General features: G+C 46.0%; 1 protein-coding gene across 1 annotated transcript; it reads right to left on the minus strand.

Moving 5' to 3' along the window:
• Positions 1–1,246: 1,246 nt before the first annotated feature.
• On the minus strand, positions 1,247–4,372 carry LOC308252574 (phosphofurin acidic cluster sorting protein 2-like; the record flags this gene model as incomplete). The annotated part of the gene is made up of 1 exon (XM_080677362.1): positions 1,247–4,372. The coding sequence occupies exon 1, from the start codon at positions 4,358–4,360 to the stop codon at positions 1,247–1,249; it is 3,114 nt and encodes a 1,037-aa protein (XP_080533488.1). The 5' UTR covers positions 4,361–4,372.
• Positions 4,373–15,735: the final 11,363 nt, after the last annotated feature.

The raw sequence follows: 15,735 nt of genomic DNA on the forward strand, positions 1-15,735 counted from the left end.
TATGAGCCTGTGCAGCCTAGTGTGACTGAATCGCTCCCGAATAGAAGGAAGCTCTGCAGTGCAGGCTTGGGGTCTGCTCTGTGCACTGGATTATGGTCAGTGCCTAGAGACGTGTCTGTACCTGGCAGACTTCTCATATATTTGCTGAATGAGTGAGCCCAAACCAGCCCCATCTCAGATAGCAGGGTGAGCCTGGGCCCCACTGCTCACCCCTGGGGTTTCTGCTCTGGCTTCACCCAGGACAGGGATCAATAACAGAATCTCCAGTCTCTTTATGACCTGAGAAAAGAGCTTAGCCCAAGGCCCCGAGAAGAATCCCATATGAGGAAGAAAAAGGACCAACTAGCACAACCACAGCCCCTGCTGCAGACCTATCCACTGTCCAGGCGTCCAGAGAAAGCTTAGGGGAATACCCTACAGGGTCCCTACAAAACCCTATGAGGTTGCTCTTTGATTCAAACACTCAGAGGATGCAGTGATCTGAGAGTTCACAGCCAGCAAGTGGCCAAATGACCACTGTGCTGTGGAGAGGCAGGTTGCTCACCTTGTCAATAGCTGGTCCAACACCTGTTGGGTGGCAGCGAATGTTCTGTGATAACATGAAGAGGTAGGGACGGTGGGTCGCTGCCCAGGAAGGAGGGCACTGGTTTGTCCAGCCCGTGTGCCTGTGGGTCTGCACCATGCAGCTCTATTGTGTTATTTCGCCCTGTGAGGCGGGACTTCATTGGGAACCATAAGTGGATGGTTCTGGGGCCACTTGGCTAGTTGGCAGCCTGGGTCCAAGGCTGGGCTGGCCGGCCTCCGTATTATGCTCCAGATGCCCCAAAGGGAGGCCAGCCCTTTGCCTCTGGTGGCCCAGCTCTGAGTCTGAACACAGGCTGCAGCCAGCTCCCAGGGTTAAGCAGAGCCCTGGTTTCCAGGGAGGGCAGGTCTCCAAGGCCAGAACCCTTCTCACTGAAAGTGTTGGGGATCCTGAGGCTAAAACACACCTTCCATGATGCTCCAGCTCAACAGTGCCCACCTGACCTCCCACCTGCCGAAATGTTCTGGTTATTAAACAGAACATTTGGGGGTCCCAAAGGGGGCAACCCCCTTAGGTTCCAGGCTGTGAGCACATTCTAACTTAAAACAGTTTCTCTGTGTTTCCAGGGTCTGTGTCTGGAGTAAACTGAACTGTTAACAGAAAGGCAGCTGGGCCCTTCTGGGCTTGGCCAAGGCAGGGTGAAGGGCAGGGGGAGGGGCAGGGCTAGAAGGTGGAATTGGAGTGTCCAAAGATGCAGATGGGGAAGTGCTTGACATGGGAGGACCACTGGGCTGCCAGCTGGAAGAACGTCACGTCGTTCCACTCCACACCATCAATGAAGACCTGCTGCCTGTTCTCCTGGTTCTTGGCTGAGCAGACCAAGCGGCCGATGCCCTGGATGCACTGGCTTTTGGACTCCAAGTCCTTGCCTTTGTCTTTCTTGGGCAAAAACATCACCTTCTTTTTCTTCTCCTTGGTGACCATAGTCATGGACATTGTGGGCGTGGCTGCATCCTCGCCACTGCTGGGCAGCCTGCTGACCTGGAGAGACCGGAAGGTGCACTGGAGTGTGTTTTTGGTGGTAGGCAGGTCTTCCTTCTCCCCGTTTCTCTTCCTGTTTGTGGGCTGGGCTGCCATCCAGTAATCCACCTGCAGCTCCATCAGCTCAGCACTGACACCCTGGCTGGGGGAAGACAGGCCTCCACTCACTGATGAGGAGGAGGTTGGGTTGTGTGAGGCCTCCCTGGCGGTGGACAAAAGCACGTTGGAACATGAGGGGACCGCATCATCTGTGTCTCCTGACGTGGCTGAAATTGGTTGCACTCTTCCAACTTTCACTGCCCCCACAAAGGGAATGAACTTCTGTGAGGACAACTTGCCTGGGCTCTTCAGCTTAGAGATGAGCATGGCCTCTGCGATGGGCAGCTGGTGGACACAGTTGGCCCCTGTGATGTACTCTGTGATTCTTGACATTATGTTCTGCACAGCACTCTGGGCCTCCAGGTCGTTGAACATGTCCCACCAGTCCAGGTCCTGGAAGAGGCTGTTGTAGCGGCAATCCACAGAGCCCAGGTAGCTGGCCACGGGGTGGGAACCCAGCGGGATGACCAGGAAGCGCATGTAGCCCAGCCAGTCAGGGTTCTTGTGGGACAGATGCTCCACAAAGACCCGCAGCACGGTGCTGAAGTAGTGCTGAGCCCCCACCACCACGATCTTCACTGGCATCGGGGCCTCAGTATGGCAGTTGTGGTATCTTTGTATCCAGGAGATGATGAAGCTGAAGGCCTCCTGGACATCCACCATGGAGCAGGTGCACACGACGGGCAGCATGTGCTGCTGCAGGACGTCCGACAGGAACTGCCCCTGCCTGTCAGAGGTGCTGATGAGGATGATATTCTTGGGCAGACAGTCGTTGGAGATGAGGATGTGGTTCAGTTGATCATACACAGTCTTCCTGGGGACCTGCAATCGGCTCTGTGGGACTGGGCAGCGCTCCTTGATCAGGCTGTTGGACGACTCATTCAAGGACCTGCTCCAGCCCCGGCAGGCGGGCTGCTTCCCCTTGGAGCTGCTGGAGGGGATGACCAGAGACTCAGTCTTGGTGGTGCGCCTGTTGGGTGGCAGCTTCTTAGGGAGCATGTCCTGGGCAGAGGTCTCTGCCTCCAGACTGTCCTCACGCTGTGCCGACTGCTCCCCAGGGTTGGGCATGCTGTGGGCCACCCAGTCGGAGCCACTGTCACTTGACAGGTTTTCAAAATATGACCTGGGCTTGGACTTGGGCTTGGGGGTGCCGAGGACTCTGTCATCCTCCTCCATATCTGGGCCGCTTGACAGGCTTTCAGAGTATGTCATGAGCTCAGGCATGGGAGGGGTTAGAAGACGGTCATCATCCTCCATGTCTGAGCTACTGTCGCTGGGGTTCACCAGCCTGTAAAACAGAAGAGCCAGATCCTTGTCCACATCAGGGACTTGCTCCTCAGGGTCCTGCTCTGAGTCCAGGACCTCCTCCGTCATTTGGTACCTGTGCAGCCACTCTGCGACTTTCTGCTGGTAGTTCTGTTGCCTGGTCATGGACCTCCTTCTTCCTATCAGCTTCTCCAGGTCCAAGTCATCCTCGTCCAGGTCATGCCTGTGGGCAGCATTGTAGCTGACCTCCAGCTCAGAGAAGACGATCTCAGAGTCTCCTTCAGAGAAATTACCCGTGGACTCCACCTTGGTGCTGGCTGGCATGGCATTGTCCAGGTGGTTGACGGGGTGGCTTGGTAGGGAGAAGATCCGGGTCTTGTCCACCTTGGTGGCGGGGGTGCTGTAGGCCATCAAGTCAGAGACACTGCCACTGAACAGCTTGCTGCCCGGGCCCTGGGCCTTCGCGGGCATGTCAGCCAGCCGAGGAGGCTCCTTCTGCCTCCAGTCACTGTGTATGCTCCTCATCTCGGTCTGCCAGCTGGAGTGTGCCAGGCCTTCAAAGTATTGTCTGGTCTTGGTCTTGGTGTTGCTAAGGATGCTGCCATCATCCTCCATGTCTGGGCCACTGTTTCTGGGATTCTCAAGGTTGTCATACAGAAGGTCCAGGTCCTCCTCCACCTTGGGGACATGCTCTGTAGAGTCCTGATCTGAGTCCAGGACCTCTTCCGACATGTTGGACCCGGGAAGCAGAGCCATGACTTTCTGCTTCAAGTTTCGTTGCATGCATCGCTGCTGCTTCTTGGGCTGCCCCAGGTCGCAATCATCTTCTTCTAAGTCCTGCCTGTGTGGGGCCTTGTAACTGGCCTCCAGCTCAGAGAAGCTCTCAGATTTCCCCTTGGTGTAGCTATTTGTGGACTTGGCCTTGGGACTGGCCTGCATGGTGCCTTCCTCATAGTTGATGGGCTGACTGGACAGGAAGGAGATCCAGATCTCAGCCACCTTGATGGAGGACTTCTGGATGCTGCTGCTGAGGTTCAGCACCTGGCCACCCTCTGGGGGTCGCTGCATCACCTCAGCCATGTGGATGGCACCTGTGGCCAAAGTCTTGTAGTCTAGGATGATCTGGTTGTTATTGCACTTCCTCTGCTGCAGCATAATCTGTAGCTTGTTGCCTTCTCTCTTGAGGAAGTGGGGGTATTGCAGGGAGAAGGTCAGCGCCAGGTCAGTCTCCACTGGTCCACTAGTGGGCAGCACAATCTCGTGGGATCTCAAGATGCCCTTGCAGCCCTGCATCTGCACTGCTATCACCATAGAAATGAGCTCCTTCTCCAGCTCCTTCAAGACCACCAGCTTCTTTAAAGTCAGGCTGCACAACCTGGGCACGCAGCTGGGGCTGGAGCAGTCCACCTCCCAGGTAGAGAAGAGATTCATGGGCACTGGGGTGTTGAGCAGGGTGGGAGAGCGGGCCAGGTCTGCAGGTGATGAGGAAGCTGCAGCTGCTTGCAGCATACAGGTACTTGATGGTTTCTCCCCCTGTGGTTGAACAGAGGAGGGACATGATTGGTGGCAAGAGGTGGAACACAAGTGATCGAAGGAGAGAGTGGATGAAAAATGGTCACACGCTCGCCTGTGACTAGCACAGGTAAGGCCTGCATGGTGGCCTTTCAAACTCAGAGACCTAAATTAACCACAAAGTTGGCCTAAAATCAAAACTTGTTATCTAAAAGCAGTTTATGGTGTGTGGTCATGTGCTAGCCCAGCATCTTCCCTGACAAAGGTCAATCTTTACCTTAACTGAGCCTGTCTATTGTCTTTTGGCATCCACGATAACACACCTTTGGAATGTTAAAGAAATTTCCCTTTTTCTGGACACCTCCAAGCACAGGCACTGCTCTGTGCTCTGCAGAGACCACAGATCTGCTCATTGCTATTGAGTTCATTGCTGACTGCTAACTAGCCTGTATGCACCTGTATAAGAGAGGCATGTGTCTATCGTTTTGCTTTTTATCTAATCCCAGAGATTTCCCTGCTTTGCTTTCTCCTGCCTCCCTAAGCATTTGATTCCATGTAACCCACATACATCTCCACTTTTTATTATAATGTATAAAATAAGATGCAATACTGCCATTCTCTGAAGCACTACCTCAATATAGTGAGATTTTGTTTCCTGGCAATTCTTGACAGTTGGGCTCCAATAAACTCACAAAAACTCTGCACAAGGTTGAATGCGGCTTACATTGATATTTACTTGCTTCCTGTGGCAGGATTCCAAAGAAGCTCACACAGGAGCACCCTGCAGGCCCAGACCCGGTGGGCCCGCCAGTTCCCTGCCTGTCAGGTGAATTTGGCTAAGTTGTCTCTTGGATCCAGAATCTTCCTTTGCTTGTGGTAGAGGGTCTGACTTTATCTGAGCTGTATTTTTAAATCCTCAAGGTGGAATTAAGGTTAAGGGTTGACAGAACCAAGGCTAAGGAGAGACAAGAGGAAACATGGGTGGCTGGTTTTTAATTCTGGGTTTTCATTTGGAATTGCTTTCTGAGAATCTGAGCAGAAAACCTTCACTGTATAAGTGAGAGCTGAACTTGTTCAGCTCCGAAGGGGTACATCCTCCTCTGACCCGAATCTCAGTTGTTCTTAAGCAACTAAGAATCTTTGCGGAGCTGTCAGAGATGATTCCTCACACCAAGCAGGAGCCCCAAAGGGAAATTCCAACTCAACTGGAATTCAACTGACTGGCTCTTCCTGGGAAGAGCCCATAAGGTGTGGTCCACCAGCATTCCTAGCCCTTCCTGTGGTTTTTATTTTTATTTATTTATTTATCCTCACTGGAGTATATTATTCCCATGGGCTTGGAGAGAGAGGAAGGGAGGGGGGAGATACAGAGAGAGAGAGAGAATGAGAGACACATAGATCGGTTGCCTCCCGCACATGCTCCAGTAAGGGCCGGGATTTGCAACCGAGGTACATGTCCTTCACCTGGAATCAAACCCAGGACCTCTAAGGGCCTGCATTCTACCCACTGAGCCAAAGTGGCTAGAGGCCTTCAGGTCACCTTTGATAGCTGGGAGAGAAGCTGAAGCACATGAGAGGGCTGAATGAGAGAGACTCGAGGGGTGTGAGCATCATGGAGCCATAAAATGCACACTTGGACCCACTCCACAACATCCCTAGAAAATTTGCTCAGACTCTGAAGATATAAAACAACAACAACAAACACACCTATAATTAACATGGGAAGTTGTGCCTCCAAGGCTGGGAACTCCCAGACTCCAGCCCTCATTAATATCCCTGATAGGAAGCCTTTTCTTGCAAGTGCTTTATAGAAATGGGAAGATTTAACTTGAAAATATCAACTGAAAAATGGCCAAGATAAATTATTTTTTTGCAGGAAAAAAAGAAAACTAGAAAAATCCTGGCCCCAAAATGAAAATGATTGAACAGGACGCATATCTTGATTTGGAAATTAGAAGCTTCTAAGGAGAAGCACAGACAAATTCTCTTTAAAAAAGAAATAAGAAATTTCAGAGATTATCTCTGAACTCTCCTGAAGCTAATAAATGCTAACACCCCATCTCCCCCTTCTATAGCATTTCCACTACATCTTTTGCTCTCTGAGCTTCCTTGTCCAGACGTGTTCCTTCCCTTCACTTCTTCCTTCCCCTTCTGTCCCCTCCACTACCACTCCCTACTGACTTAAGGGAAAATGAGAATAGGAATTCTACCAGCTCCCTTTGGAGAGAAGCTGCTCTCAGCCAGAGAGGAACCAGCAATTGTTCTGGATTTTCTCTATGGCCCTGATTAATTCATAAAGAAATTTAACTGTTAGAACATGTAATCCTGGCTATTCTAATCTATCCCAATTAATATACTCCTGGTTTCTGGGAGCACAGCAACAGAATTACTAAATAAGGTTGTAAGAAAATTCCTATAGAGAAGTCTGCCCACTTTAAGGATTATAGGAAACTGAAATAGGATTTAGAAAAAGTAAACAAACACAAACAAGCATAGGGTTGCTCCAAGAGTGTTTCCCCTTCTCACCGATAGTTTGGGAGAATTTGAAATTATCATAAAAAGGGAAGTCACCAAAGCCCCTGTAGATACTGGGGCTACTTTACTTGTTCCTAATGGCACCCAACTAATTGCTTTCTCCATCAGACTAAACCTTCTGTACAAATGTCTGCTTTTTAATCAAAATCTGTTTCCTTTCAACTAGGGAATGTTATGGAACAATATATATATATATGGTTTGCCAGTCAAATCTGCCCCAATTCACCTGAGAGGTGAGGGTTTTTTTTCTTTTATATGAAATCAATGACGCTTACATACTCTTTTTCCAGAATAGTTATATATTTAGAATAAATGAACCAGATACTGAACCAAAAGGGAAATTAATGATTTTAAAAGAACCTTCCAGGAGGAAACTAACCTTGAGACTGACCGAACGTTTGCTAATCATCTTTTCTTCATTATTATCTTCCATGAGAGCCTGAGAGATGGCTTCACAGGGTACCCACCTACTCAGAATAGCCCCAAACAGCCCAGACACGTGCAGAGATGCCTCTAACACTTGGCTTGCTCTACGTAACACTATGTCTCTCTATAAATGGGGAACCAGCCCATAGTGACTTGAGAATCCTCTTTTGGGGTACATATTCACCAAGTGGGAGAAACTTGACCCTGAGTCCCTCAAGAAAGAATCCAACCTTCTTTTGTTACCCCACCTACCTGGTCCCAATATAAAGTGGGTGATAGAGAGGTTTTGCACCATTAATTTTAAGACTATCTTGCAGCTAGAACCTGTTTTGCCATTCCCAGGGGAGATGGACAGAGGTTTCATATACCTGAAAGCCTTTATTCCTCTCAGAGGTATGTGCTTTCTGGAAACTAGAAAAATGTACCCAAATAGAAATATTCCAAAAGTGGGTGAATGATTTGGTCAGTCCCTTGCCAACATTTGAGTGGCAACCCAGTCCCTGAGGTATTGAAAATGACTATCCTTGTTTTACAAATGAAGTTTTCAAGGGGCCAGAGGTTTGGCTCCAGAAACAATTCAAAGCTCACCAAGTCCTTTTACCTTCCCCAAACCTCCCCTATTCATTTCAGAGGCTTGTAGATAATTGGCTTTACACAACCAAAGTCCCAGAACCTTTGAAGTGGAAATACCTGAGTTCACCAAGAACTCTTGTCTAGGCCATTTTTAAAAATACAAGTGTCTGGAAGATATGTCTTATCCCAATAGAAAAAAATACCTTACCCACCTACACAAATCACTTTAGCTTATTTCAACTATTTCTTTCTAACTTAGTTTTAATGAAAGTTATTGAATATCTAGATATTTTGAAATAACATGAAATACTGAAATATTGCTAGACAAATCTTAAGTCCACCTGCTTTTGGGTTTTTATTACAGAAGGTCTGTGAAATTGATTTGGAGCTGCAGATGTAATGTTTTGTGTTTTGTTGAAGGTGTGATTCTTGAACGTGAGAGTGTGGTTAAAATATGTTTATCAACGTCAATGTAAGGAATGCCGGTTGTTCACTGTTGTGCTTATCATTGGAAATTAAAGCTCCTAAGAGTTAAAAGATCCAGTAAAGTTGGAAGAAATTATATAGTTGTGATAATAGAAGGCTTGAGGCATGGAGAGTCATATTTGAAGGAAAAGGACAAATGCAAGTTTCTCTAAGGATAGTTATTTCTGAATGGGTAAGAAGGTTTGTGAAAGTTGAGGAAAGGTTTGTATAAGGGGGTATAGGCTATAAAATTTTGTGGAAGTTTTATATAAAAAAAACTCTTGCATTTTCTCTGTAAAAATTAGTAATTCAAATTATGTGTATAGTCTTTATGTGATATGTGTTCATCTATGTGTTATATGTGGTGAATTTTCAGCCTCCAGATGGCATTACTAGCATATAATCTTCTATTGGCCTAAAAAGATTAAATACTTATGTAAATTAAGGTGAATTCTGTAGTCTGGACAAAATATTTAATATTAAGATTGTTTTTAAGTGTGATTAATGTCTTTTAGAGTTATTACCGTAAGTCTGTGTTTGCTTTACTTTGATTTACAAAAAGTCCAAGCTATAAGCTTTTGTGTATGTATATTTGCAACCTTCCCAAAGTTTCCATTTAAAGAGACTTTTTGAACAAAAGAGTGACTTTGAGTTAATTCAAATGGGCCCTGGAATACCTCAAGGATTTATTCTCTGTCCTTATTAAAAGAATGTTTTTAAACTAAGTTAGGCCTATTTTATATGCTTGAAATTACATGGGAAACTTTGCTAAATTAAAAAATAAAAATGACTTCTATTTGTGTACATATGCTTTTATTAAAATGGATGTTCTAAAGATTTCAACCTGCCGTATGAGGGACCTACCAAGATTCAAAGAAAAGTTCAAATAGGAAACTTTCAGGTGTAACAGTTGACTTGTCAGCAACATCAGTCCAGCCAAGAGGGATGGTTCCCTGTGAGGACGTCTGGCAATAGGACTCCAGATATTTGTGGCACAAACATTGGAAGTTTATGAATTATTTCCAATGCTCAATACAAGAAGCCATGGACAATGTTTTAAAATCTTACATATTATTTGTCCTCTCTATATTGAAATTATGTATTGAATCTAAATATATATGTACTTATATATATTTTATATTATTCTGTCCCATTTTACAGTAATTATTATTTTCCAAAAATTATTGTCTTAAAATAATATAGCTTACTAAACAAGCAAAGTTTTTTATCAATTGCATTATAATCAAATCTATAACCATGCCACTTCGTTTTGTCATTCATAGATAGTTATTGTTTTACTCTAATGCATTTTCAAATGTTATATCTTTAGAAAAATCCATGAAAAGGATTCTGACTTATTCTAAATTACAGGTTTCTAAGCAGGTCACATCTTTGAACTGAATGAAGAAGTATAGAACTCTAAGGAATAACTGAATTCATGAAAATACTGGCAAATAATCAGAATAAACAAAAAATGGGTATTGGACTAAATGAAGTGAATATGATTATTGTTCGTATGACTCTGTTTAAAATACTGCTGATTTTTAAATCATTTTGTTTTCCAAATATAAGGAAAACTAAAAGCAGACATTCTACATTACTATCAATGACTCACTAAGAAGGTTATAGGTAATGATAAATTAGTGATATTCATTTCACAGTACTCCCAAGAGACAAAGATTTCAAAGACCAAAACTTACAACCAGGAGATTTTTGATTATTGAGAAAGACATTAATTAAAGAGTCTCTCCAACAGAGTTAAAAGGGACATTACCTTATCAGGTGTGTAACCACAAATGGACATCTGTCTCTGACACTGTCCTCCAGCCACCATGGAGATCGAAGACTTTTCAAGGATGAGAAACCACTGGCCATGGGGGCTAACAGCTATCCCAAGAAGTCAACAAGGCCTGATGTCTCACAAATTACTGCTGCTCAAACCTTGTTCTGATATCACTTCATTGTTATTGATTGAATGTACATCAACTGATTTTATACTGTTATTACCCTTTTATGGTTCCCTAATGGAAACAATATCTGTCTCCCCAGGTCTCTCCCTTATTACACAGGAAAGTTGAATTTGGATACCTGCTAATTTTTCCCACCTACTAGACAATGACATTCTGATGATCAGTTATGATAACAAAAGAGTAGAGAGTCTTCATTCATCTGGCCAAACATATCGTAAGTACAAGGGACAGTGGATGAAAAAGAAAAACATATAATTAGCTTAATAAACAATTATGATAATAAATGTAAAGTGATTTTTGGTTGGCTGGGATGCTTATTCCCTTCAGTCTAGCACTAGACATTTTCTATTCCTAAACGGTGTTACTGCTTTAATACTATTGCTTTTGTTCCTGGTATGTAAATGTTATACTATATGCAAAATACCAAAACTTAAGACAAGCAGCAAAAGGACTCTGCTCATGGTAGCTCAAAATTTAAAATTGATACAGAATATTTTGTAACAAAGACATATAGGATCTCATGGCCTCCCATTCATCTGCCTTTTTATTTTGAATAAAAATTCCACCTCGAATGCCATTTAAGTTTATAGTTTTGCCTTATCCCCAATGGTCCATTGTTCAGTGAGACAAAACACTAACACTCATCATCAATGCATAATTTGTATTGATTTATGAACAAAAGGAGGATGTATGGATGAAAAGGGGCCACATGCTAACCTGGCTAGCTCAGGGTACTCCTGCGTGGAGGTCTTGCAAATTCAGAGACCTTAAGTAACTACAAAGGATGGTCTGAAATTAAAACACTAACTAAAAGGAGCTCATGGTTGGCAGTCATGTCCTAGTCTGGCATCTTCCCTGACAAAGGTCAATCTTTACCTTAACTGAGCCTGTGTACTGCCTTTTTGCATCTATGATAACATATCTTTGGATTATCAAAGGAATTTTCCTTATTTTGGACAACTCAAGCACAGGCACCACTCTGAGCTCTGTGGAGATCACAAATCCCTTCGTTGTTATTAAGTTCATTGTCAACTTGAAACTATCCTACATCCACCTATGGAAAAGAAGTATGTGCCTATCATTTTACTGTTTATCCAATCACAGAAGTTTCCACACTTTGCTTTCTCCTCTCTCCCTAATCTATCACCCATGGATTTCATGTAACACACATAAGTCTGCACTTTGCTTGTAATTTATAACACAAGGCACAAAATTGTCATTCTCCCGTGCATTCTCTCAACCCATTGAGATTTTGCTCGCCCGCATTGTCAAAACTTTGGCTCAAATAAACACACAAAACTTTTTCACAGCTTTGAAAGTTTTTCACATTGATAAGAGAAAAGGTTCTTGGCAGGAACAGTAGAATTGGGGGTGAGGAATATGAAACACATTTGTATGTTAGGTCATTTTCTTAGCAGAGGACAGACAGCACATGCTTTATTAACAGTGTCACCGTGTGATTTCTGACAAAACATCCCAATGTAAGATGAGAACACAGAGGCTTTTCCTGGGGTGGAGGGTCTGGATATTAGGACAAGGGTGGCACCATTGTCATGGCAACAGAAGGTTATAAGGTCCAGGTCCCATAGCAATGAAGACATGGATCACCGTGATAAGCCATCCCCGTCCTGGTAAAATGTGCAGCCCAGGGAGGCCCCAGCTCCTGACCTGGAGTAGATGGGGACCCAGATTCCTTTGGAAACTGGATGCTAGGAGAGATCTCAGGGGAGTAGCAGGGAGCCTTCTGGAACCCGGGTCCCGTTGACTCCCTGGGTTTCTGGAGTTTGGGTCAACTGGGCAGGTATACTCACCCTGAGGTCATGCTGCATACTTGTGGATATATCAGGTATCTGTGCCTCCTGCAGAGGCATGGAGTTAAGGACCCCATTTGTCAGCTCTGGTCCATTCTCCTGTGCGGAGCTCTGTAAAGACAGTTCCCAGTCACCAGGGGGAAAGCCTCAGAGCCCTGTTTTGCTGGTTCTGTGACCCCTGTGACCCTCCACTCCAGACACACAAACAGTGTGATCTGCTGAGAACTCCACTGGCGAGGAAAAGGCATGACAGCCTGAGGGCTAGGACTCCCATTGGCACAGATAAGAGACCCCTCTGGAAGTCCATTTCCAACTACCTGCCCTGCCCTGCCCTGCCCTGGGGTGTGATCACAGTAGGACCTCTAGGTTATCCACTGCCCCAAAAGCTGTTCCTGCCCTGGGGTTCTCCCTTCAGGTCCCTCTTCCCACCACATGAAGGGGAGGGGATGTGGGCTGCACAGGGATGGCCCACAGAGGAGGCTGGCCTGGGGTGAATGGGTCCAACCCAGGCCACCTTCTCTTACCTGACGGGATCTTCTTGATAATGGCCAGAGGTGTCGGGCACGAGTGTTGAACCGTCTACAGAGTCTGGAACAACTCTCACTGCAGGGTCTCTGGGAACCAGAGCCCCGGTAACTGGGAACACAACAAGAGAACATCTTGAACTGTCAACCGTCTCTTGCCAAGTGAGTGGCAGTTGGGCAGTTGCTAGAAAGTGGGTGCCTGGTTACGGGGGTTCCGAATTCTATTAGGAAGTGACCTCACTTCCTGGGATTTCCCCCCGCCTGACTCCCCTCACCTAATAACAGCTATAGATAGTCCTGTGGGCTGCTGACTACTCACCCACCTTCTCCATGGAATGCCAACAGTGTACACAGTGACACCAACACACCCTCTCCACAGCCCCTAAATACAGGGGTCCTCAAACTTTTTAAACAGGGGGCCAGTTCACTGTCCCTCAGACCGTTGGAGGGCCGGACTATAGTTTAAAAAAAAAAAAAAAAAAACTATGAACAAATTCCTATGTGCACTGCGGGCCCAGGATGAGTTGGCTGCTAAGCAGGACAGGCAGCAGCACCGGCGGGGCGGATAAATGTCCTCAGCGGGCCGCATGTGGCCCACGAGCCATAGTTTGAGGACCCCTGCGCCTAGAAGGTCTGGGTGCAGTCAGGGTCTGAGAGTTGAGACAGACCTGGGTTCAAATTCGGGCCCCTCATTCTTACCTCTTCTTGATCCTGGATAAGTCATTGTACCTGTGAGGGCCTGTCTCTCCCCTGCCTGCACAATGGGTTATTGCAGCATGTGCTTCTTAGGATGTTCAGGCTCATGTGAGGAGTAGCTATAAAGTAGGAGGAGAAATGTCACTTGTCAGTAATGCCTCCAGCCTCCTTTTTAGTTCCTATTCTGTGTCTGCTTTTCTTCTAATTCCATCCAAAGTCATTAGATCTATTGTGGTGTGTGTGTGTGTGCGTCTGTGTGTATGTGTGTGTGTGTATCCTAGAACAAAGCACCCCCCTGGTCCCAGGATACTGAGGAATAGACAATCTGTCAGGATTTGTAAATTTGGAGACCAACTCTGTAGGAGAGTTTGGAGCCTTGGCCTGGAAGGCCTGAACACTCCTGAACTTTGGACTCCGAATGTCAGGTACATTGGGCAGCATCTGCCACTCTATTGAGGTCAGTTTCCCAATTTTCCTCTGAGGCTGGTTTCAGAACTGCATACTAGTAAGCCTGAGCTCAGAAGACAGGGGGCCCAACTCCCTCAACCCTGGATGGGTTGTGGACAGAGGTGCACCTCTGTGGGTTCCAAATCTGAGCTCCTTTCAATACTGAGGAAATGGCCATCTTGCCTGATGATACATATATATATATATATATATATATATATATATATATATATATATATCCTAGTTGGAAAGAAATAGGTTTTGATTAAAAGACAGATATTGGTTAAATATTCCTGCCATTTGTACAGAAGCTTTACTCTGAAGGAGAAGACAATTAGTTGGATGTGGTTAGAAACAAATAAAGTAGCCCCGTATCTACAGGGTTCTTAGTGGCTTCCCTTTCTATGATCATTTCAACTGCTCCCAAACTATCAGTGAGAAGGGGAAACACCCTTGGGTCAACCCTATGCTTGTTTTTCTTGGTTTTCTTTTCCTAAATCCTATTTCAGTTTCCTGTAATCCTAACAGTGGACAGACTTCTTTACAGGAATTTTCTTGCAAACCATTTTTAGTAATTATGTTACATTTGCTCGCAGAAAACAGGAGGTATATTAATTGGCATAGATTGGAAGAGCCAGGATTACATGTTCTAACAGTTAAATGTCTTTGTGAACCCATCAGGGTCATTGAGAAAATCAGGAACAATTGCTGGTTCTTCTCTTGCTGAGACAAGCTTTTCTCCAAAGGGAGTTAGTAGAATTCCTATTCTCATTTTTCCTGAAGTCAATAGGGAGTGGTAGTGGAGGGGACTGAAGGGGAAGGAAGAAGGGAGGGGAAAGGGTGAAGGATATAGTCGGGGAGCAAGAGAAGGGGGAAGATGGGGTGTTGGCATTCATTAGCTTCAGAAGAGTTCAGGGACAGTCTCTAAAATTTCTAATTCCTTTCTTTTTAAAAAAGAATTTATTTGTGCTTCTCTTTTAGAATCTCCTCATTTCCAAATCAAGATATGCTTCCCATTCATTCAGTTTAATGGTAGAGCTGGCATTTTTCTAATTCATATTGCATTCCAAAAAGTTAATTTAGGCACGCAAAGAAAACTGCGTTTTGACCATTTTTAGGTGGATATCTTCTGTATAACATGCCTGAGAACATGCCGAAGAATGCCATACAGGTCTGCAGCAAACAAGGAGGCCTCACACATCCTTCTCTCCTCCCCCAGCCAGGGCACAGGCACCAAGCTGATGGGGCTGCAGGTGGATTACTGGACGGCAGTCCAGCCCACAGGCAGGAAGAGACACACAGAGAAAAAAGACCTGCCTACCACCAAAAACACACTCAAGTGCACCTTCCACTCTCTCCAGGTCAGCAGTCTGCCCAGGAGTGGTGAGGCTGCAGCAACACCCACCATGTCCAAGATGGTGGCACCAAGGAAAAGAAAAAGAAGGCACTGGTTTTGCCCAAGAAAACCAAGGACAAGGTCATGGAGTGCAAAAGCCAGTGCGCATGGAGGCCATAAGCCTCCTGGTCTGCAGGGCCAAACACCAGCAGAACATGCTGCGGGTCCTCATCAAAGGTGTGGTGTGGAATGACGTGAAGTTCTTCCAGCTGGCAGCCTAGGATGGCAGAACGACTGGTCACTATGATATGAACAGCAGGAGCTGCCCCCAGCCCGCAGGCCCCAGGCCAGCCAAGGTGGGTGCCAGCAGGGGCTCCCCCGATCGTCCCACCAGTCGCCTGGCAGAGGGAAATAACCGGCAGCAGCAAGGGGGTGGTGGGCAGGGGGAAAGAGCGTGGGACCAGTGAGCTGGCGGCACCAGGCCAGCCAAGGTGGGTGCCAGTGGTGAGCT

Source organism: Plecotus auritus, assembly GCF_963455305.1.
Source record: "Plecotus auritus genome assembly, chromosome: 7".
Taxonomy (NCBI): Eukaryota; Metazoa; Chordata; class Mammalia; order Chiroptera; family Vespertilionidae; genus Plecotus; species Plecotus auritus.